The sequence below is a fragment of the Quercus robur genome, chromosome 4 (assembly GCF_932294415.1).
Source record: "Quercus robur chromosome 4, dhQueRobu3.1, whole genome shotgun sequence".
Taxonomy (NCBI): domain Eukaryota; kingdom Viridiplantae; phylum Streptophyta; class Magnoliopsida; order Fagales; family Fagaceae; genus Quercus; species Quercus robur.
In genome coordinates this window covers 73,688,819-73,712,531 of record NC_065537.1, presented here as the reverse complement: position 1 = coordinate 73,712,531, position 23,713 = coordinate 73,688,819, and the positions used below count along the sequence as shown (strand labels likewise).

The following is a 23,713-nucleotide window of genomic DNA, read 5'->3' as shown; positions in this document are numbered from 1 at the left end:
TTTTGTTTTTTGTTTCTGTTTTGTTTTTTTGTTTATCAATATAATTAAGGAATTTTTTTTTTCTTTTTTTGCATTATCTGGATTTCGAGAGGGCTTTAGTATGAATTGTCAAACTTTTGATTTCATTGTTGTACCTGAAAAATTGAGAGTATATCAGTATATGGTTGTTGGGTTTTGTAGAATCGATTTTATTATGTAAAACGGTACTTTTGATTTTCATTGTCTGATGCTGTTTTGCTCAAATTCACAGAGATAGTCTTAGTTGAGTTGTGTGTGTGTGTGTGTGTGTGTTTGAATGTACAAAATTGGTTATATTCTTCAAAAATTTGTATAAGTTGAATATATACAATTTTGTACTTTCATTCAAAAATGTGTATGTTAAATCTATATAATTTTGTGCATTTTTTGAAAAATTGTGTATGTTGAATGTACAATGTTTTGTACATTAATTGAAAATTTAAGTGCATTGAATATACAAACTTATATATAATCTTTGAAAATTTGTGTACATTAGATAAACAAAATTGAGTACATTCTTTGAAAAATGTGAACATTGAATGTACAAAATTATTGACATTTCATTGAATATACAAACTGATATATCTTTGAAAATTTGTGTACATTAGATAAACAAAATTGAGTACATTCTTTGAAAAATGTGAACATTAAATGGATAAAATTATTGACATTTTTTGAAAATTGTTGTACATTGTATATACACAATTTTGTACAATTATTTAAAAATTGCATACATTGAATGTATAAAATTGTGTACAATCATTAATTAATTGTGTACATTTAATACGCATTATTGTGTACATTCTTAGAAAATTTGTGTAGGTTGCATTTTTTTTTTTTTTTGAGTGAAATGTAAAAAAGTAAAAAACAAAACTAATAACCTAAAATTTAGGTTGGGTCCTTGGGCTAAACAAAGCCCAGCCCATCCCTAACCTCTCCTGACTTTACGAAAGCACCCTCCTTTTGTTTCTCTCAGCGTCGTAGCCAACAACATCGCCACAAACACAACAGGTAATCATGAAAGATTTGTTTTAGTTTTTGTTCTATGTATGTATGCGTGTTTTGTTTTTTGTTTCTGTTTTGTTTTTTTTTTGTTTATCAATATAATTAAGGAATTATTTTTTTTGCATTATCTGGATTTCGAGAGGGCTTTAGTATGAATTATCAAACTTTTGATTTCATTGTTGTACCTGAAAAATTGAGAGTATATCAATATATGGTTGTTGGGTTTTGTTGAATCAATTTTATTATGTAAAATGGTACTTTTGATTTTCAGTGTCTGATGCTCTTTTGCTCAGATTCACATAGATAGTCTTAGTTGAGTTGTGTGTGTGTGTGTGTGTGTGTGTGTGTGTGTTTGAATGTACAAAATTGGTTATATTCTTCAAAAATTTTGTATAAGTTGAATATATACAATTTTGTACTTTCATTCAAAAATGTGTATGTTAAATCTATATAATTTTGTGCATTTTTTGAAAAATTGTGTATGTTGAATGTACAATGTTTTGTACATTTATTGAAAAATTAAGTGCATTGAATATACAAACTTATATATAATCTTTGAAAATTTGTGTACATTAGATAAACAAAATTGAGTACATTCTTTGAAAAATGTGAACAGTGAATGGACAAAATTATTGACATTTCATTGAATATACAAACTGATATATAATCTTTCAAAATTTGTATACATTAGATAAAGAGTACATTCTTTGAAAAATGTGAACATTGAATGGACAAAATTATTGACATTTTTTGAAAATTTTTGTACATTGTATATACACAATTTTGTACAATTATTTAAAAATTGCATACATTGAATGTATAAAATTGTGTACAATCATTAATTAATTGTGTACATTTAATACGCACTATTGTGTACATTCTTAGAAAATTTGTGTAGGTTACATTTTTTTTTTGTTTTTGTTTTCTTGAGTGAAATGTAAAAAAGTAAAAAACAAAACTAATAACCTAAAATTTAGGTTGGGCCCTTGGGCTAAACAAAGCCCAGCCCATCCCTAACCTCTCGTGACTTTACGAATGCACCCTCCTTTTGTTTCTCTCAGCGCCGCAGCCAACAACATCGCCACAAACACAACAGGTAACCATGAAAGATTTGTTTTAGTTTTTGTTCTATGTATGTATGCGTGTTTTGTTTTTTGTTTCTGTTTTGTTTTTTTGTTTATCAATATAATTAAGGAATTATTTTTTTGCATTATTTGGATTTCTAGAGGGCTTTAGTATGAATTATCAAACTTCTGATTTCATTGTTGTACCTGAAAAATTGAGAGTATATCAGTATATGGTTGTTGGGTTTTGTTGAATCGATTTTATTATGTAAAATGATACTTTTGATTTTCAGTGTCTGATGCTCTTTTGCTCAGATTCACATAGATAGTTCTAGTTGAGTTGTGTGTGTGTGTGTGTGTTTGAATGTACAAAATTGGTTATATTCTAGGAAAATTTGTATTAGTTGAATATATACAATTTTGTACTTTCATTCAAAAATGTGTATGTTAAATCTATATAATTTTGTGCATTTTTTGAAAAATTGTGTATGTTGAATGTACTATATTTTGTACATTTATTGAAAAATTAAGTGCATTGAATATACAAACTTATATATAATCTTTAAAAATTCGTGTACATTAGATAAACAAAATTGAGTGCATTCTTTGAAAAACGTGAACATTGAATGGACAAAATTATTGACATTCTTTGAAAATTTTTGTACATTGTATATACACAATTTTGTACAATTATTGAAAAATTGTATACATTGAATGTATAAAATTGTGTACAATCATTAATTAATTGTGTACATTTAATATGCACTATTGTGTACATTCTTAGAAAATTTGTGTAGGTTACATTTTTTTTTTTGAGTGAAACGTAAAAAAGTAAAGAACAAAACTAATAACCTAAAATTTAGGTTGGGCTCTTGGGCTAAACAAAGCCCAACCCATCCCTAACCTCTCGTAACTTTACGAACGCACCCTCCTTTTGTTTCTCTCAGCGCCGCAACCAACAACATCGCCACAAACACAGCAGGTAACCATGAAAATTTGTTTTAGTTTTTGTTCTATGTATGTATGCGTGTTTTGTTTTTTTGTTTCTCAATATAATTAAGGAATTATTTTTTTGCATTATCTAGATTTCGAGAGGGCTTTAGTATGAATTATCAAACTTCTGATTTCATTGTTGTACCTGAAAAATTGAGAGTATATCAATATGTGGTTGTTTGGTTTTGTTGAATCGATTTTATTATGTAAAAGGGTACTTTTGATTTTCAGTGTTTAATGCTCTTTTGTTTAGATTCACATAGATAGTCCCAGATGAGTTATGTGTGTGTGTGTGTGTGTTTGAATGTACAAAATTGGTTATATTTTTCAAAAATTTGTATAAGTTGAATATATACAATTTTGTAATTTCATTCAAAAATGTGTATGTTAAATCTATATAATTTTGTGCATTTTTTGAAAAATTGTGTATGTTGAATGTACAATATTTTGTACATTGATTGAAAAATTAAGTGCATTAAATATACAAACTTATATATAATCTTTGAAAAATTGTGTACATTAGATAAACAAAATTGAGTACATTCTTTGAAAAATATGAACATTGAATGGACAAAATTATTGACATTCTTTGAAAATTTTTGTACATTGTATATACACAATTTTGTACAATTATTGAAAAATTGTATATATTGAATGTGTAAAATTGTGTACAATCATTAATTAATTTTTTACATTTAATATGCACTATTGTGTAGATTCTTAGAAAATTTGTGTAGGTTACATATATTTTTTTTTGAGTGAAACGTAAAAAAGTAAAAAAACAAAACTAATAACCTATAATTTAGGTTGGGCCCTTGGGCTAAACAAAGCCCAACCCATCCCTAACCTCTTGTGACTTTACGAACGCACCCTCCTTTTGTTTCTCTCAGCGCTGCAGCCAACAACATTGCCACAAACACAACTGGTAACCATGAAAGATTTGTTTTAGTTTTTGTTCTATGTATGTATGCGTGTTTTGTTTTTTTTGTTTATCAATATAATTAAGGAATTATTTTTTTGCATTATCTGGATTTCCAGAGGGCTTTAGTATGAATTATCAAACTTCTGATTTCGTTGTTGTACCTGAAAAATTGAGAGTATATCAGTATATGGTTGTTGGGTTTTGTTGAATCGATTTTATTATGTAAAAGGGTACTTTTGATTTTCAGTGTCTGATGCTCTTTTGCTCAGATTCACATAGATAGTCTCAGTTGAGTTGTGTGTGTGTGTGTGTGTGTGTGTTTGAATGTACAAAATTGGTTATATTTTTCGAAAATTTGTATAAGTTGAATATATACAATTTTGTACTTCCATTCAAAAATGTGTATGTTAAATCTATATAATTTTGTGCATTTTTTGAAAAATTGTGTATGTCGAATGTACAATATTTTGTACATTTATTGAAAAATTAAGTGCATTGAATATACAAACTTATATATAATCTTTGAAAATTTGTGTACGTTAGATAAACAAAATTGAGTACATTCTTTGAAAAATGTGAACATTGAATGGACAAAATTATTGACATTCTTTGAAAATTTTTGTACATTGTATATACACAATTTTGTACAATTATTGAAAAATTATATACATTGAATGTATAAAATTGTGTACAATCATTAATTAATTGTGTACATTTAATATGCACTATTGTATACATTCTTTGAAAATTTGTGTAGGTTGAATATAGATATTTTTGTACATATATTAAAAAATTCTATTTATTGAATATACACAATTTTGTCCATTCATTGAAAATTTGTGTATGTTGAATGTAAAAAAAATTTGTACATTCATTTAAAAAGTGTGTACATTGAATTTACATACTTCTATACAACATTTGAAAGCGTTAAATCTACAAAATTCATTACATTGTTTGAAAATGTAATGTGTAAGTTTATAATAGTTTACACTTTGAGAAATTGTGTAGGTTGAATATACAAAATTTTGTACTTTTATTGAAAAATTGAGTATATTGAATTTACACGATTGTGACGTTTAGTGAAAAATTGTGTCTGTCGAATGTACAAAATTCTATACTTAATTCTATATTTTCTTTGAAAAATTGCATGTGTTAAATTTACATAATTGTGTATATTCATTTTTTAAATTCATTGAAAATTTGTGTACGTTGAATGTACACAATTGAAAATTTTTGTATGATGAATGTACAAAATTTTGTTATTCATTTGAAAAATTGTGTACGTTAAATGTAAACAATTCATTGAAAAATTGTGTATGATGAATGTACAAAATTTTGTTATTCATTTGAAAAATTGTGTACGTTAAATGTAAACAATTCATTGAAAAATTGTGTATGATGAATGTACAAAATTATATTATTCTTTAACAACAATGTATGTTGGATGTACGCATTATTAATAAGTGAATGTCGACAATAGTTTATAAATAAGCACAGTGCAATGCATTTTTTTGCAAGCGGTCATGGATAAAATAAGCTCAAACCTAGTACCAAAAACTTGTTTTGTTGATATTACTTATTCTCGAAATCAATATTTTCCATAAAAATCAATTTGTCCCATAAGAACATGTCACAGAAGAACTAATTAAGAAGATCATAAACAAACTTGATAATCAAGTAATCCAACATCACATGAAGAATCTAAAATGAATTTTCTTGAGTACTACTACCGAATGTAGGGAAACAAAAAAGCTAGAATTAAAGTGATGATGAGCAAACCAATGGTTGTGTTGAACTCGATTCTGATGTGAGGAAGTTTACAGGCCGCAAACAAGGTGAACAATATGCATTAATCACATCCTCATGGTTAACTTCCATTTGACTGCTCTTCGCATCTAATTCATCATGTTCAACAGCATTCTAATAAGAAAGAGTAAATTCTTATCAGGTTACAGGTGAGATATAGCAAATTCAATTTACACTTATTCCATGATAAAGTTCTGGCAATAGGCCACACTTTTGAAGGAGGTACTGCAATAACCGCACACTATGATGTGCTAAATGAACCATATGACCTCATATGCCAGAAAATTTTCATATATTAGACGTGTGAGAAAGAGCATGATAACATTAATCTTGGAAATGGCGATGCATGTATGTGAGTAACGTTTGATCAACTGTCATCTTTTTTCTTTCTTTTTTTTGTAGAAGAGATCAACTGCCATATTAGAAGATACAAATATGCAAGCAAAACAGAATCATCGGAACACATAACTAAGAAACATAAATGAAGGCCATCTAGAAAATGAGCTAACCAACAAGAAAGAAGTAAGATTTAACATAAAAGCAATTTTTATACCCAGGTATCTTCATAATCATTATATTCAAAAATGTCAATATAAATAATCAATTAACATATCAATTTAAAAGGCCATTGGATTAATTAAAAGTAAATTAAGAAAATAAATCAAAGTAAAAATTAGTATGATAGTATACTTGAAAGTTGAAAGTTTCCAAAATATTTTACATGGGGCTTGATTTCTTTTAAATAATTATAGAAAACCCATATTTTCTTCTCTCTACCCTGGCTTTAAGTCCTAATTATTCAAAATATTAGTTCGACATTGGAAACCCAAAATTCCCAAAAGGGATTTCTTGTGTTAAGGGGAAATTTTCTACTTGGGAAAATTTGTACTTCTACTAGACTCTCTTCCTTGGTTTTTTCTTTCCTATTTTTGTTGAAAGGTTGGGGAGGCAATTTCCCTCCCACAATTCATTTTGGCCCCACAGTTGAACCCAAAAGGTTAAGCTTTGATGTGGAGAGGTTCAACTAGTACATAAATCATGTTTAGTCCAGAACCTTACTGATATGACATTCCCTATGAGTTTCTAATTCTCAGGTGGTAATATCTAGTGTATAACATTTTCAGTTTCTTAACGCACAAAATGCAATATTGAGAAGCGCCATTCAGCTAGAAATCATTTTTTTCAACCAAGCAGTATATAGATATGGATTGACGTCAAAAGCACAGTATACAAAAATACTAATTGATTCTTGACCTAATATTTGTGGTATAAGCACTGCGAGACATCAATTGAAGTAAGGTCAGGAGTTCAATAAATAAATCAGCATAAAGTGATGAATTTCTTTGCTTTTTGAGGAATCATTTTATATGAATCATATAAAAATATTTTGAAGGACCAAATATACCTGGATAGAGTAATGATGGAATGTGGGGAGAAAACGTTTCTTGCAGTACTCATTAAACATCAAAGTGAGCAAGAGCAGTGGAATTATTGATATGGAAGCAGCTGGCATAGACTTGAGTCCAAAAAGACCAATCATGGTAATTTGCATGAGAACAATTGCAACAAGAATATAGTGATGAATGTATGGCCAGTATTGTCCACATGTCTCGTACACAATTGCATATACATCTTGAATCTGCAAAACATATTTTTATTTATAAGCCTTGATATTGGTAAGTTGGAAAAATAATGTTGTTAACAAAAGAAAATCATTGACTTTCAAAATGTATATCAATCCTCACAATGACTGAAACAAATGTTAATAGTTCCATTCGTGGAAGTGTGGAAACAAGTTTGATGTTAACTCAAGACAAAATGTTCAATACATAATGGAAAGTAAAATATGTCAAGATAATTTATCCATTATAAAAAAAAAATTGATAATATTTTAAGGACTTCTTAGCAAAAGTTTTGATGATAAAATGATTGTTCCCTAAGGGTCATTAGTTATTTTTTGGTTGGTTATGGACCTTATGCAGAAGTAGGAATAATGTATAATACATCAGCATTGCAATGATAACTTCTTCCATAGGCATTTTTTTCTTCTCCTTTTCAGGGGAAAAGAATAAAGAAAAGAAAAATGGCCAAAGCACTACCTGAATTTTAAAAAACCAGATTTTCTGCTAGGTCTTATAGTATATAATCAAATATTGAATGAAGAACGGGCATGAAAGGAAGTTTTAACATGCCTAAACATGTTTTTGGATGGAGTGTGATGAGTAAAAATATAGAAGTTAACAAAATCTTTCTTCTTCCTTTCTCCCATCTTATAATTTTTGCCTAGGTTTTAATGACATCATTAGTGTAATAACATAGCTTGAGGGAGTTGAAACACTAGTGGCATAGAAGTGGTCATTTACATGTAAAACAATACACTTGGTTGATATAAGAAGGTCAGAAGGGTAAGAAATTCAACCTGGTTGATAAAAACAAGATAGCCAAGACAGAAGTAGCCAATAAGAAATGGAAGCAACAATGGTGCGACAACCGCGTATACTGTACCAATCAGTACTGACAAGGACACCATAGGAATAATTCTAAAGTAGGGTAGTGAATAAAGATAAGGATCTTTCTCCGTCCCACGGCCAACTGTGTGTGACTTTATAACATCCCAGAAGAGTAAGCCAGGCAGAAGAATCTCCAAAGAAAACCCTGAAAGCCCATCTGTTAAGATGTATGTCATGAAGAAATCTGCCTGAAACGCAATATATTAGCAGTCAAATCTATAGAAAAAGATCTGTTCAAAGAAAAAAGTGCAGAATAATTAGAATAATTTGACAGAAATCCCAATTTTATGTAAAATGTAAAACTATACCAATACAGATGTAAAATAAATTGGTTCAGTTTCTGTTTGTTCATTTTTTTGATGTCCTTTTTTCATCACAGCCACAGAAAATAGTTTAAAACAAAAAAAGATGTCATGAAAGAAAAACCGAAAATGAATGAAGGTTAACAAAGCTTACTTGAGCAGAGACAGCACTAGCCAGATGACTAGGAAAATTCTTTGGGTGAGAAAAAGATTCTCCAATTTCATCAAGTAATGATCCTGATAACACACTCAAAAAGAAAACATTTCCCACTAGAAAATAGAAGACCATGTTGCAAGCTTTAATCTCCTCCTTGCTCTTTGAGATACAACCAGGTAATTTAGCCATCCCAAACATTGCAAGGGGGACAATGTATATAAATCCTTTAAGAATGACACTAGGAAGATACCCTGTCACGACAGAGCTTAATCCTGGTCTGCAGCAAAATAGATGTGTCAAGTTGAAGGAGATTTGGTGAACATTAGATGAAACAATCAAGGAATTATAAACTTATGCAAGTTATAGACATTCCTCGGTGATACTGATAAGCCTGATAATATATAGACTAAATGCACGCAAATGAAACGAGTGTCACTCAATAGAGACAAAAGCTAATGTTACAAAATATGCCTCCTAACAAAGTTCTCACACACACACACACACACACACAAAAACTAATAGAGTTATTTTACGTTCTTAATTTTTGTGTTCATGTCACACTGAAGTTTGAAGAATTTTTAGCAACTGTTACTCGGTTGCAGACAAAAGCGATAAGTAGAAAAGATTCCACAGATATTATTTATCCCAGAAGAAGCACAGCAGGAACAGAGTCATTACATTAATTCTACAGCCATGACTGGAGGAAACCATTTCTTCAGTTTCTCATATTTGGCAATTCCTTGAACAGCAGTGACTGGGATGGCAAAGAAAATTGTAAGAAGTGATGCTGCAAGAACAACTCCAATTTTGTAAAGTGGAAGTATTCTATATGGAATTGCCAAAGTCCTCCATGATACATCCCTTGGTTCTGGAGCCATTTCCGTGATCCATAGAAGTGGATGTGAGTGCTGCTGAGATTGAGCGGCTAGTGCAGCACCACAACGAGACTTGAATATAACGAAGGCAACAGGTAGCTCCTACAAAAATACAATAACTCAGGAAATGTATATTTGAAATATCTTCAGAAAGGCAAAGAACATTCACAATACAGTTATGCTCCTAAAAATATATAGTTTGAGCAAAGCTGCCTTGACTTCATACCACACAGGACACAAAATCCCTTAGGTAAATTTTTTATTTTTTTATACAATCTTAATGGTTATTTTTGAAGGGGATCTAAGATGATTTTATTAAACATTTTTTTGCTCATACTAGATGATTCGGGCGTAAAACAGTATTTGAAAAGAATCATATGCATGCTGTTATGAAGTTTCTCGATGGAACCTCATCATGACGAGTATCCCTGCACCGTTACAACTTCCATAGAACACCCATCACAATGCCAGTTGGGCTATATTGTTTAGAGAACCATACGTGCCTATTTTTCACCACTGCCTTTCAACCACCAACACCAGCACTACTGCAATACAACCACCTAAGCAAATTCCTACTCTTCAAATCTTATCATATCCCTCTCAAGCCTCAAGCAATGCCCTACAAGTTTTACCTAAGTGGCCTGAGTCTAGACAAATGCATGAGTAATACCTATTCAAACAAAGAGTTACAGTACCATATGTATATATGAATGGTGTTCCCAATTTCCCTCTTGGCCACTTAAGCATGTATTGAAAGATAGGTATATCAATATTTCTTAACCTAAAATACTCATGGTTTTGTGCTTATGAAGGAATCCAAAAGTATCTAAGCTAGCCAAACCAGAAGATCATGAACAGTGAATTTCACTATAGAGGTGTAGCAGATTATTAAAAAGTAGAGTGACTTTAGCTATACCTAAAACATTCACTTTATTCTGCTTATCAAGTACTCCACAAGTATCTAAGCTTGAAAAACCAGAGGATCATGACAATTATATTTAACTATGAGGAGTTCAACAGATGCTTAATTTTTATCACATTTTAAATGACTCTAGAAAACACCACTCAAGTTCACTAAGGCAGCAACTTCAGATTCAATAAAAGATACAGCCGCCCATTGTAGAAAAGGACTACATCTGGGAGGAGTGAAAACTATTCCTTCACAAACTTCCTAAAGTTACAAATTATTAGAGCAGTAATTTACTTTTCACACTTCTCTAAATCAAAGTATAGTGAAATATAAAGAGCAAGGAAACCTATCCAATTAGCTTAATGGAGAAAATGCTGCAAATACAAACTGCAATGTTGTTGAAAGCATAGGAGACGAAATGCCAAAACCATACAAGAATTTGAATAGAAAAGTACATGACATACAACAACAACAACATAACCTTAGTCCTAAACATTAGGGTTAGCTACGGATCCTCAACAGACTAACCACAGTTCTGTACAGGATCCATTCATAATAAAGTGACTAAACCTATTGCAACCCTTCTCTTTTTTTCTTTTTTTTGTTGTTTGTGGGGGGGGGGGGGGGGGTCTTGGGACCAAATATGAATCACCAACATTAGCTGTGAGCAAAATAGATTATGTCCATGTCTCCAACATTGGAATAAATCATAATTACTGCCACCAACATAATTACCTTTTGCTTGATCACAATTTCATGCTGTAATTGGCGTATCTTTTCACAAAATACTTGAAGGCTGTCCTCGTGCAAGGATATCTTCACAGCATCTTCTCTAGATCCATCCAAGAGCAAAGTTTCTCTCTTATGTTTGTTAGCTGTGGGCCTCTCTCTCAAGTCCTCTATCTTTCTTGCAATAGATTCTGCCTGGCTCTACATTTAATAATATCTGTAAGAGGTGCCCATCACAAACAGGAAAAAACTGAAAGGGAAGGATATCTCATGTGTTGCTGAGATAAAATAAGGATGTTCACAAAATATCATATTTTTACTTGAAAATTCCACACGTACTCAGTGAAAACAAAATCACCATCTTCAAAAAGTTAAGCCAGAGGACTAACGACAAAAGTTGATTTTTGTTGTAAGATACTGCAATCATTTGATGTATTACCACTGATTTGCACTTGTCATTTTACATCTTTCATTAGAAATGTAAAAAAAAAGAAAGTAAAACGACACTCTTTAAGGCCAATTCTGCTGGACCAAAACTAAAATCTAATTACAATGGCTATTCTTAAACGTAGAAAACACTCATGCAAACAAGGCTAGAGCCCTACATGCAGCAGTATGATTATGTAAATGGACTGAAAATTCAGCTTAAGAGACCCTCCCATCACAACTCAAACACACACACACACACATATATATGTAATTTTTTCGAATTATAATAACCTGAACAGGTTGTTGCAGGGATGATGTCAGTGCCACCCAACAGAAAACTATCAACTGAAGAAAATAAACTCTTCACTCAAAAATTTTATTGGTCATATTTCTTGAGGTTTTCCAACATATCCACACTTCTAGAGTGAAGGTCTCAGAGCCTCTTGGAAAAACACCCCAAAAAAATATAGATACTTTTTTAAGAGACTAACGGTTGTGATGACATCCTCAACAACTATCCATCAACTGTTGAAGAAAAATAACTAAGAAATAGAGTCGTAGATGGAAAATATAGATCTGCAAGAAGGAAGTTGTGGGCTCATGGACAACTGAAGGCAAATGCTGCAAATACTGACATAGCCAATAACATGGATGTTCAATAATTAGCACCTTCAAACCATTCAAAACTTACCAACAACACTTCAAGATCTTTTTCTTTGTATACCATTTGATAAGAATGATAACTGTATGGATAATGTTTAGAGAAGAAGTGATCAACAGAACACCCACGAGCCTTGTGTTCTGAGCAAATGGGAATTTCCCGAACAAGAATAGTAAACAGGTCAGGTCGATGCCTAATCTTCTGAAGTTGTTGAATCCTTTTAACCAAAATTTCATCATATTCCTGAGGTGAAAAAAAAAATTAGGAAGTCACCTGTAATGTTCACTTAATAGAAAGAGTGAGTGTTGCTTATGCAGTGACCGTCAGCAGCATTCCTCCAATCCAAAATACCATGCATTAAGTGGTTTTGTGGAGTAAACTACTAATTATATAGCTAGATATCTAACTGAAAAACTCACCTGATATAGTAGGTATAAGCCGTAGAAAGATAAAATCCACAAGCATGAAAAATGCACCCAAAGCCTGCAGATTGGAATAGGAAGAAACTCGGTAAGCAAATTTTCTTTTAATGTTGTCAGTTCAGCTTGTATAAATAAGATAATATGTAATGCTACCAAAAGAAAAAAAGAGTTAAACAAGTATGATACAAGCATTTATGTTTTATAGTTGTGTTTGAATACATATATGCACTTTAACACCATGCATATAGGCATTATGAATTAAAACATGGAGGTAGCTTCTTGGTACTAGAAGCACAATTAAACTTTTTATTTTTATTTTTTGCTAAGCTAAAACCATATTTTTTTTTTAGTAAATTCATAAATAATCTGAAACCAGAGAGTTTGGTTCTGGATGCTCACTAAGTAATTTTTTTTTTACTTGTGGAATCAGTCCTAGAAATGTATATATTAGTGTTCATTGTTCAGAGAAGTCTTATTAATACCACTCTTGCCTTCCTCTAATTAAGTTGATACAATAATGGTCTTGCCATCACAAATTTTAATGATAACAAATTCCAAAGGATGACACAGAATTACTCTTAAAACTTGCATTCACAAAATTTCATTTAAAGGAAAATGGCAATCATTAATTCACCACTTACAATGGTATCGTAAAAGAATTTCTCTGCTGAGCATTACATGGTCAACAATATCCAACTGTCCATATCAGGTACAAAATGCTACAAAATGTTTCCATCTAACATTAGAAGTGAGATAACATCACTCAGTAAATTATTGAATCCATTTATTTAAGTCAATTTAACAAAATCATCTTGCATATTTGGCATTAATCCACAAATTTGTGTCCTTATTTTTTTCTCTTGAACATAAAATATCAAAACATCATCCTGGAGCATAAGATTTATTTATTTATTATTTTTTTTAAAACTCCCAACATTTTAGGATCAATAGCCAGAGTTGACAATGATAGCCACACATTCTTATGTTTTAGACTTGGAACTGAAATCTGAAAATAACTTGGAAAAAAAACTATAGCAAGATGTGCAAAATTTACTTCATGCCAGTCTTTGTAAATGTTTTATGTGCAAGGTTAAGAGAGTCTCACCTGTTAGAACCAGGAGTAATGTTAGATATTGTAAAAGAATCCAAGGAGTGATAGCTCTGGTATGGTACATCCTGGCCATTATAATTTACTGGGAGAAGTACCACCAACCCCACAAGAGAGCATACAACAAAAAATTTGATACTGCAAAACAAGTACAATTAGAATAATGAAAATATAAGAGCATCATTATCAACAAAATTTGTAACTAGAGTATACATAGCATTGTTGATATGCTAAATCATTTTTCATAAGTCATTACAAAAATATCCCATCATTAATTTCTTAGAACTAACTGCATTAATTTCTGGAATGTTCTGCCCAAAAGGGTCTGCTCAAGTAAAAACACACCCCATAAAAAACTGAACGCATAGAATAACTCTAGTTATAAACTTATAACACTCAAGATTTGACACATTTTCTTTAAAATGCAACCAATCAGATTTCTGTTTTGTAGTACAGGAAAGGAAGTTCACACTTTAGACATGAGCATGGTGAAACATTTGTAATTCAGAAAATATTCAGCATTCAGTGATTCAAATCGCAAGTATGGAGCATGACATGAAAATAACAAAAGATTTATTTTTGGAGAGCCATTGAAATACTGGTAAATATTCTTACACACTCCTTACTGTATACTCCTTGCACACAATATCCATAATTTCACACAAGCTTCCACATTTTTAAGCATGTCCACATGTAACATATGAAATGGGTGGTGTGTACAGACGATGTACACTAACTAGTACACAATAATCAGTAATGTGCCCTTAAAATATAAGCTTTTTTTTTTTTCTTTTTCTTTTTCTTTTTCTTTTGGGCTTAAAACAAAATCAACAACATAAGTATAGATTTTCGTTCCAACTCCAATGAATTGAGATTACCCCTGAACGATCCAGAAATCTTTATTGTTTAACATATGGTTAACAATCAGTAGAGATCTCATTGGTTCAATAAATCAAGCAGTTTAGTGTCAAAGCTATATACCCTCTAATTTTACACATTGAACACTTCAAATTTTAAAACAAACAACATTGACCCAACAATTGTTTGCATATCATTTACATATATAGAACCCAAAAATATTCCAACCACCCAAAAAATACACACATTGTGAAAATCAACCTTGAACAAAAAACTAAAGGTTAGCTATTTTTTCCCATAATATCTTTACAGTCTGAAATCCAAAGAAACCCCACAAAACTGAATTGTATAAACAAAATAAAGCAGTACTAAGTAAATGAGAGTTCATAAAAAAGCAAACATATTCAGAAACGTATAAAAACTGACCCGAACTTGAAGAGTCTGATGATGACAAGAGCGTCAAGGCCACTGGAGTCAAGAATTTCATCTTCAGTGACGCGAAAAGCGCGAGGAATCCAGGAGACAGAAGGGAGGAAGCGACGGAAAGAGAAGGTTTGATCATGGAAGTGAATCTGTTGGCCATTGGAGAGGCGACGAGCGTAGAATATGGGAGCGAATGAGGGCTGTTTCTTGAAGATGGAGAAGAGGGTGAGAGTCACTAAGGCCAAGCCTATGTTAATGGCTGCCGAAGCAAACAGACTATGGGGGTTCATTTTTTTTTTTTTTCTTTCGCTTTCACAATCACACACACACTGAGAGAGATCTCTCGCTTTGTAAGTTAAAAAGTGTAACAGTGTAACATACACACAGACAAACACAGAGGTTGCCACTTGCCACCTTTGGTGATATACGTGGCAGAGTTGCACGTTGAGGACAACGTAAGACATGCGTAACTGCTTTGCCTGCATGCGTGCTAAATTCAAGTCTGTGATTATTCATTGAATTTGCTCAGTTTTTATAATAACTGTTTCAAAGAAAAAAAATATTTTTTTGATAATTAACTGTAGAAAAAATGGTTTTGATAATTGTTTTTGTGGCTAACTTTGGACCAAAATAAAAGTAGGACTAGTATGTTCTTTGGGGTGCGTCTGAGTTAGGACATGTTCTTTTTCTTAAGAAGATTTTTTTTTTTTTTTTTTAGAGTTTCATAATCTGTGAGGTCTTGAGCTAACTTGAATATACTTAATAAGAAGAGTATATTTGCTTTAAATTATTAAGAAATGAATGAAAAAATAACTCAAAAGTACCTACGTTTCCCTAATATAAAGTTAGAAATCCTAAAGTGCCTATTTGATTATGGATAAAATTAGTATATTTATTTGAATCCCAAATAGGAAAGGAAAATGGACTAATATACAAGGGAGTTGGCCATAGGGTCCTAAGGACACCTCACTCTTAGGGGAAGGAGGAGGACCTACCTATAGACATCCTATTTTGTATCCTAGTATAACTTAAGTCATCAGTCCTTAATAAGGAAGTTTGGGTAATTAAGTATTTTCAATAGTTCGAAAATAACCACAACTCAAAAATGTTCAAAATCGCTTCAATTACATTGCTGAACATGACATTTGTTCACTTTTTAAAAAAATATTATCTCTTGAAACTCAACCAATTTTTGTAAGAATTGTTCCATTAATAAGATATCTAGGGCTTCAAAATATACAAAACTTTGACATAATTTGGATTTTAAATGATTAAGATATGTCAGTTTGAAGTTAGGACAACAATGCTGTCAAGATATATATGTTTGTTTGTGCACATTTGATTGGATTGAATTATTTGGATGTGTATTATGCAAGCATGTACTAAGCCTCACATCAGGTATTTTCCACATAGATCTCGGGTTTATAAGTGATCTCAGGATTTTTCTTTTGGAATTAAGGATTCTCATGAAGTTACTAAGTCAAAGTATAAGTAACTTCCATAATATCTACAAATATTCTTTTTAGATCTTAAGTTCTATGTTTTTGTTATATTATGTTTTTAATTGTCAAAGTGATAAGGTGAATAACGGCCACATAATAGGGCCAATCTTGGATGGGCGAAGTGTTACTTTTCAACCTATTAACTTATTTGCTATTCAATGGTAGAGTTGAGTTGCCCCAACCCCATGGACAATGGTCTCACACACGCACGCGCGCACACACACATGCACGCGCACACACACATGTTCATGGCATATTGCTTGTAGTATTTCTACCTTTTAATTAACGTTGGAGTACAAGAATGAACTAAATGTGAATTACAATTTGTCCTTCGACTATGCGTGAAGGAGGTAGACAGCCCATTAGGCCCATTACTAAACATTACATAATTAATTTTGACTCTCTTGAAATGATATTCAATTACATAATTAATTTTTACTCTCTCTTGAAATGATATTCAATTCAAAATGAATTAAATTAGCATTTTTTTTGGAGAATGAATTAAATTAGCATTTGGTTATTGAGAGCATATGTATCATGATGTCATCTATATGCATCAAGTGTGACACGTGGGATGAAATTAATTAGCTGGTTTGATTTAAAGGGGTTGAGTGAAAACAGGAAAATTAAGAATGCTTAATACTTAATCTCATAGAGCGTGAGTTTATGGGATCATTGACAAAAGGATCTTATCTAACCCAAGCATAAAGTTGGGTGCTTAATTTGGAGGTATAGATGAAGATTCATAGAGAAACCTATTAAAAGTTGTTTAGAAGGAGAGGAAGATAGAGAGAGAACAAGGAATGAGCAAAAGAAGAAGAAAGGTCTAGGTCCAAAATGCAGTGTATAATTCTACAATTCTAACCTATCCAACATGGAATATTGCTCATATTGGATAGTCAGTATTAACTCATGCGGATAAATAGAAAATATTTAGAACGGTGTTTATTTCTCACACGCTATATATTGCAAATCACGAGTTTAGTGTAAAAAAATGAGTGTGCACACTTTGTGAAAAATGGTAAGTGTGTACTAGCCATTACCCAAAAGCTTTGATTGAAAGTTTGCCTTTGAAAATGATCAACAATAGCACAATTTTACTAGAACAGACAAAAATTCACATATAATTTCACAAGTATTTGTAAAATGGATTCTTATGGGGAAGGATATATACTATGATAGGAGTACATATCTTAGATGACGAGGACATTAGACTTTCGTATTTCAGTTGGATCTAAATCTTCCGAAGGCTCCATAGCCTTCTTGCCAAGCTTAAGCAAACTCCCAGTGGCCAAAAGTGCCTTAGGATTGATATCATGCATAGACCTTGCATACAAACTATTACATGCCGCCCATGCCGCATCAAACAGTTCTTTGTTTTTCGTGTTCCCCATAAGGCAGTGACCAAGAATTCTCAATACAGGTTGTAGCAACTCCCATGGCAATGGAATCCTTCCCTCTTTACGACCATTTGACTCGCTCTCCTTGTTCAAGTCCCTGTCATCATCATTATTGTCTTGACCAGCCCAAACCACACAAAAGTCACAGAAATCAATCTTGGACCCAACTGGCATATGATAAATCTTGCTGTGGTATAGTTCTAAGGCCACCCCAACTATTCTGGCTCTTCTCGTAGACCTTACAGTCCCATGTGGCTCCAAACTAGGAGATATGACTGCTAGGTTAAGCTCTGTGGAGTTGTTGTTAATGGGTGCTTTGGCTTCATGGTAAACACTGGGAAGTGACAAATTCGGTACGTTCATGGTTATGGGTTGGCCAGCACGCGAGGTGGTCTCATGGGCGTAGAGGGCTAGAAGGATGGCCTCAAATCCGGCAAGGGGTTTGCGGAGTGCAACACGGGAGAGGTAGATCCCTACAATAATGGGGAGGAAGCGGAGGACAACGAGTTGGAGGTTAGGGTCACCGGATTGGAAAGTGTCATAAAGCCAACGACAGAGGTTGTTGTCACCGGCTCCAGAGTTAGGTTCACGAAGGAGGGAGGATACTTGGGAGGCAACTTGGGGGTCATGGAGAAGACAGAAAGTAGGATTAGGGTTGGAGGAGGAGATAGAAAAGGAGAGATTGGATGGAAAGGAGGAGAGAATGGAGGAGAGAGATTCAACGGCCGATTTGGTTTTAGATAGGGAGTCCAATGATATGGAGGGTGCATGTTCTGAGGTCGGTGTCGAGGTGGAGGATGGGGTGGTGGGTTCTGAATGATCAAACATTTGAGAGAGAGAGAGAGAGAGAGAGAGAGAGAATATATTGGATTGTTTTTCAATTGAATTATTATGGGTGATTAACTATAGCTAGCTAGGGAGCATTTCAATTATGAGTAATGCTACAGTTACAAACTATTTTACAATATTCTTACAAAATGTTGATGTGGGCAATCTCTTATTGGTTCTACAATTAATATCATTTTTTCATTTACCAATAATCACTTACCATATTGGCAGTTTGTAAAAAAATTTGTAAAATAGTTTGTATCTTTAGTATTACTTTTTCAATTATATTATTACATTCATGGATGATAAATTAAATGAGGATGAATATTTCAATTGTAGAAAGAGTAAACTGCTCAAAAAGGGAAACTGTCAAAGCAGATTAAGCAAACATGAGTTATTGGAGGAGAGACAATTAAGGCAGAAAGATTGGATCATCTTTTACCTTCATGTCCTTTTCCTTTTCCTTGTGAGTTGTGCCATTGCCTTCTCAATTTAATCATGTGATTAAGAATTGTGTAATGTTATAGTTATAGACTAATTTACAATATTTTTACAAATTATTAATATAGCAAATTCTCAGTGGATCTCATCTGAGTCCACCATTAACATTTTATTTATTTATTTATTAATAATCACTCACCATATCAGCTGTTTATAAAATAGTTTGTAAAATAGTTTGTGATTTTAGCATTTTTCTTACGAATTTTAATCATTAGAATATGGACCATGTAATGTAGGCCCATAATATAGGTACAGGTTCTGATTTTTGAAAAATCTTTTGAACAAACTAGAAAGTATAAAAATTATTAGTTACAAACTAGAAAGTATAAGAATTATTAGATATAAAACTTGGAACGAAGTTGGATCCTTAAAAAATGGCACATGAAACAGAAATAGTTGGAGATTTATTAAGGGAGAGCCACTCATGAAATTTCTTTAAGGGCATAAAATAAAAGGCAATCACTAAGGATATAGATTGTTATTCTAACTCATAAAAGAGGGTGTGTTGTGTGTAGTATAATTTGTCTTACACTCTCTTAAAAGCCATCATGGCTTCTGAATGAAATTTGTGGCGTGTTTTTGTGTTATGACTTCTTTCTCTCTCTCTCTCTTGTATGTGTATGTGTTTATTTCTCAAAAAAAAAAAAAAAAAACTGTCATATATATATATATATATATATATATATATGGAGCCTTCCAATCATTTGCAAAGCTTTCTTGTTTGAATAGCAATGTTACAAGCAAGATATTTGAAAAGGAGATTATAATAGAAAATGTAATAAGCTTATCTATTATATATACAATTTATCCATATCTATATAGCTTGGCAAACATTTGAAATTAAACCATATAAAGTATAAACTTTAAAAGCCATGCTATCAATTTAGAGTTGGAGCTTTACTTTTATCTTTAACAGAATTTGTTTTAATATGATCTATGCGTTGGATCAGAGCAAAATAAATTTAGGGAGAATTGATAATTTAACACATGCTGAATTTTTTTTTTAATCATATTTCATTTAGGTTGACATTGAGAGGTAGTGTAAAAAGAAAAGAAATAACATTCTACAACGAAGAATCATAATGTAAAAGCATTCTCATTTGATCATGTAAAGTAAAATACCGAAAACTCTAAAATGGAGAATATCCTATTAATCAAATTTCAAAAAGGAAAAAAAAAATCCCTACAATATTGGTCATTGCATACTTTTCAAAAAGTTTGCAAAAGCTATTACAAGAGAACTATAGCACTTGTTAAAAATTTTAAATTTAATTATTATTATTATTGTTTTCACTCAAACACTCTTTCTCCTTCCTTGCAGTCTCTCCTTTTATTTGCTATAAATAGTTGGCTTTGGAAGGTTATGACTACTTGGTGGATGAAGAAGAAAAATAAGAGAGATAAAGAATTAAAAAAAAAATGAATTCTAAAACAAATTAGATTATTAAATATTGTTTTATAATTAGATTTTTTTTACAGTCCAATATAATTGACAAAATTACCATTTTTTTAATATGAAAAAATGTTTGAGTTTTACAATGCATCCATAATTACACATTTACATGTTTATAAAGAATAGGCTTTGACCATACTTCCATAACAATTACACATTGATTTTGTAAAAGATTGGTTACATTGTAATTTGGTCATTTTTATTTTTTTTAATAATTTCAAATTAGAATAAAATTATTTTTTTTAAAAGAAAATTACAACTCATGACGTTCGCTTATGATGATAACTTATTATCAAATTAAAACACCAATCGGTTTTTGATGTAGACGAGTATTGAACCCCAAATATCTTATTTAACCATAAAAATTTTTACCAGTTGAACTAAATAGAATCTACAATAAAGTTACTTTAATTTTGTGTATTTCCAAAAAATAAAAGTACATAAAACTTTTTTTTTTTTTTTAGTGAAACGTTAAAAATTAAAAACAAAACTAATAACCTGAAATTTAGGTTGGGCCCTTGGGCTAAACAAAGCCCAGCCCATCCAGAATAAAAGACTAAAACACTTCTGTAACCTCTATTGACTCTATGAACGCACCCTTTTGTTTCTCTCAGCGTCATAGTCAACAACATCGCCACAAACACAACAGGTAACCATGAAATATTTGTTTTAGTTTTTGTTCTATGTATGTATTCGTGTTTTGTTTTTTGTTATTGTTTTATTTTTATTTTTTGGTTTATTAATATAATTAAGGATTTTTTTTTTGTTTTGTTTGCATTATCTAGATTTTCCAGAGGCTTAGTATGAATTATCAAACTTCTGATTTCATTGTTGTACCTGAAAAATTGCAAGTATATGGTTTTTGGGTTTTGTTGAATTGGTTTTATTATGTAAAGGGGTACTTTTGATTTTCAGTGTCTGATGCTCTTTTGCTCAGATTCACATAGATAGTCCCAGTTGAGTTGTGTGTGTGTGTTTTGGTTAATGTGTATTTTATGTGGATGGTAAGAATGTAAAATTGTAAGAGCATTAACTTGTTTAAATTTATAATCTTTTTTTCCCAAAAACCATAGGACCCTTTTGTGTTTTTAACTGTTTTGTGAGTGGGAGGACATTCTTCTAGTCAAATACAAGTCTAGAAGCATAAACAACTAAAAGTTTTGTAGGTTTATTATATGTTCTTGTTAAATGATCGAATCACTCAATTAAAATTGCCTATGACAGGTCAAACCAGGGTAGATGGGCGATTTGAGTTTTGCAAGTTATTAGACACTCTTAGTACTAGAGAGTAGAGACCTATTTAGTAATAAGTAAAAATTGGTGTATAATTGTGTATATATGTAGTGGCATAAAAAATCTAGGTTGCTTGGCAAAAGGATGTATCCTTGTTGTTTCTTAATAAAATCTTATATTTTACTCAAAAAAATTCACAATCATTTCACAAGTTATGATTGGTGCATAATGAAAGTGGTGTAGTGTAAGCAATTGTGAAAATAATATTACTTCAATCATAACTTGTCTTTTTAACAAGTTGTAAACAAATTTGTAGCCCTACCATCACTCATCAAGAATCGATGCTCAAATTTGTTAGTATTTATTAGTTTTCCTAAAAAATTTGAGAAAGAATTTGATAGTAAAACATTTTTCATCTGCTCGAAAATTCAATATATATATTTTTTTTTGGTTAAAAGGATATATTTTAGAAACTAGGAATTAGCCATTGGGGTAGAGTTATTACATAATATATGTTACAAAAAAGATCAGAGAGGTCATGCATTAAAAGATAAGACAACTCCACAGGCGAAGAGTCTTAAGATACAAAAATCATGTTGAAGGGATACAACTTTCTTGGCCAGAGCATTAACACAGGTATTCGCCTTTCTATAGCAGTGTTGGATTTTCCAAAGGGGCAACCAGTTCAGTGGGTTCCTGTAGTCATCAATAATAGGTGCATAGTCAGCAAAAGATACACCTTTGTGTTGACAGAAGGTGGATCACATATTCAACGTCAAGCCCAATTTCAACAGCTTGGACTTGTAATTGCAAACAGAGGACTAGGCTATCCCTTACTGCCCACTATTCAGCTTCAATGCTGTTAGCTTGAGCTAGTTTTGTCTAGGGAATTCCCATCTCACTAGAATGTCAATTTTGGGGCTGTCTGTCCCCTGGTTGGAAACCAAGCAAGAAAATTTAGATGCAAGGAATTCAACATCCCTAATAAAAGAAGGGTTTATATGAAAATTTTGAAAGCTGCATCTATTTCTTTGGAGCCATAAATTCCAAATATTGAATTTTGTACTATCATTTTTTTTTATAAGAAATTTTATAAACTCATACAAAAAGTCAAAAACTAGTATAATTAGTATCACATCAATAACATAACATATACTAGTAAATAAATATAAAAAATATCTTTTAATTTTATATTTAAAAATTGATATATCAATTATTAAATGGACAAATTACAATTTACCTACATATGGTTTGGCCGAAATTGAGGCTACCTACCTATGGTTTGAAATTTGACATTTTACTCATCTAAGATTAGCTTAATCAGAGTTTCGTAACCCATTTCTATTTAAAACATGATTAAATATGTAATTTTACTTTACTTTTATGTTTTCTCCTTAAAAAACACTAAAATAAATCATAAAAATACAAAATCAAATAAAATAAAAAAACAATATAGCATAACACTAACATAAGATTTCAAAACATATGTAAGTAACTTAAATTTCAATCATCCTTAAGTGTGTAAAGTGTCAAATTTTAAATTACAAGTAAGCTATTTAAATTTGTACTTACAAAAATTTGAAAATAAACCCCAAAGAAAAAAC

At 31.4% G+C, this 23,713-nt stretch overlaps 2 protein-coding genes across 3 annotated transcripts; both read right to left on the bottom strand.

Annotated features, from left to right (window-relative positions):
* Positions 1-5,585: 5,585 nt before the first annotated feature.
* LOC126723663 (CSC1-like protein At3g54510) lies at positions 5,586-15,489 on the bottom strand. Of its 2 annotated transcripts, XM_050427271.1 has the most exons (10): positions 15,196-15,489; positions 13,909-14,049; positions 12,801-12,864; positions 12,412-12,624; positions 11,298-11,492; positions 9,456-9,754; positions 8,775-9,054; positions 8,228-8,506; positions 7,214-7,447; positions 5,586-5,922 (listed from the first exon to the last, which is right to left on the bottom strand). In XM_050427271.1, the coding sequence occupies exons 1-10, from the start codon at positions 15,480-15,482 to the stop codon at positions 5,761-5,763; spliced, it is 2,154 nt and encodes a 717-aa protein (XP_050283228.1). In that variant the 5' UTR covers positions 15,483-15,489; the 3' UTR covers positions 5,586-5,760. The 2 variants fall into 2 exon arrangements, with proteins under 2 accessions (XP_050283228.1, XP_050283229.1); XM_050427272.1 differs by lacking the exon at positions 11,298-11,492.
* Positions 15,490-17,887: 2,398 nt separating this feature from the next.
* On the bottom strand, positions 17,888-18,922 carry LOC126722560 (uncharacterized). Its single transcript, XM_050425710.1, has one exon. The coding sequence runs from the start codon at positions 18,920-18,922 to the stop codon at positions 17,888-17,890; it is 1,035 nt and encodes a 344-aa protein (XP_050281667.1).
* Positions 18,923-23,713: the final 4,791 nt, after the last annotated feature.

Bases quoted from the DNA above. Each gene is read 5' to 3' on its own strand.
- LOC126723663 (XM_050427271.1), bottom strand. From the start codon at position 15,482: ATGAACCCCCATAGTCTGTTTGCTTCGGCAGCCATTAACATAGGCTTG. The intron at 14,050-15,195 runs GTCAGTTTTTAT...CTTGTTTTGCAG, and splicing joins ATCAGACTCTTCAAGTTCGG to TATCAAATTTTTTGTTGTAT. The intron at 7,448-8,227 runs GTTGAATTTCTT...TATGTTTTGCAG, and splicing joins ATCTTGTTTTTATCAACCAG to ATTCAAGATGTATATGCAAT.
- LOC126722560 (XM_050425710.1), bottom strand. From the start codon at position 18,922: ATGTTTGATCATTCAGAACCCACCACCCCATCCTCCACCTCGACACCG.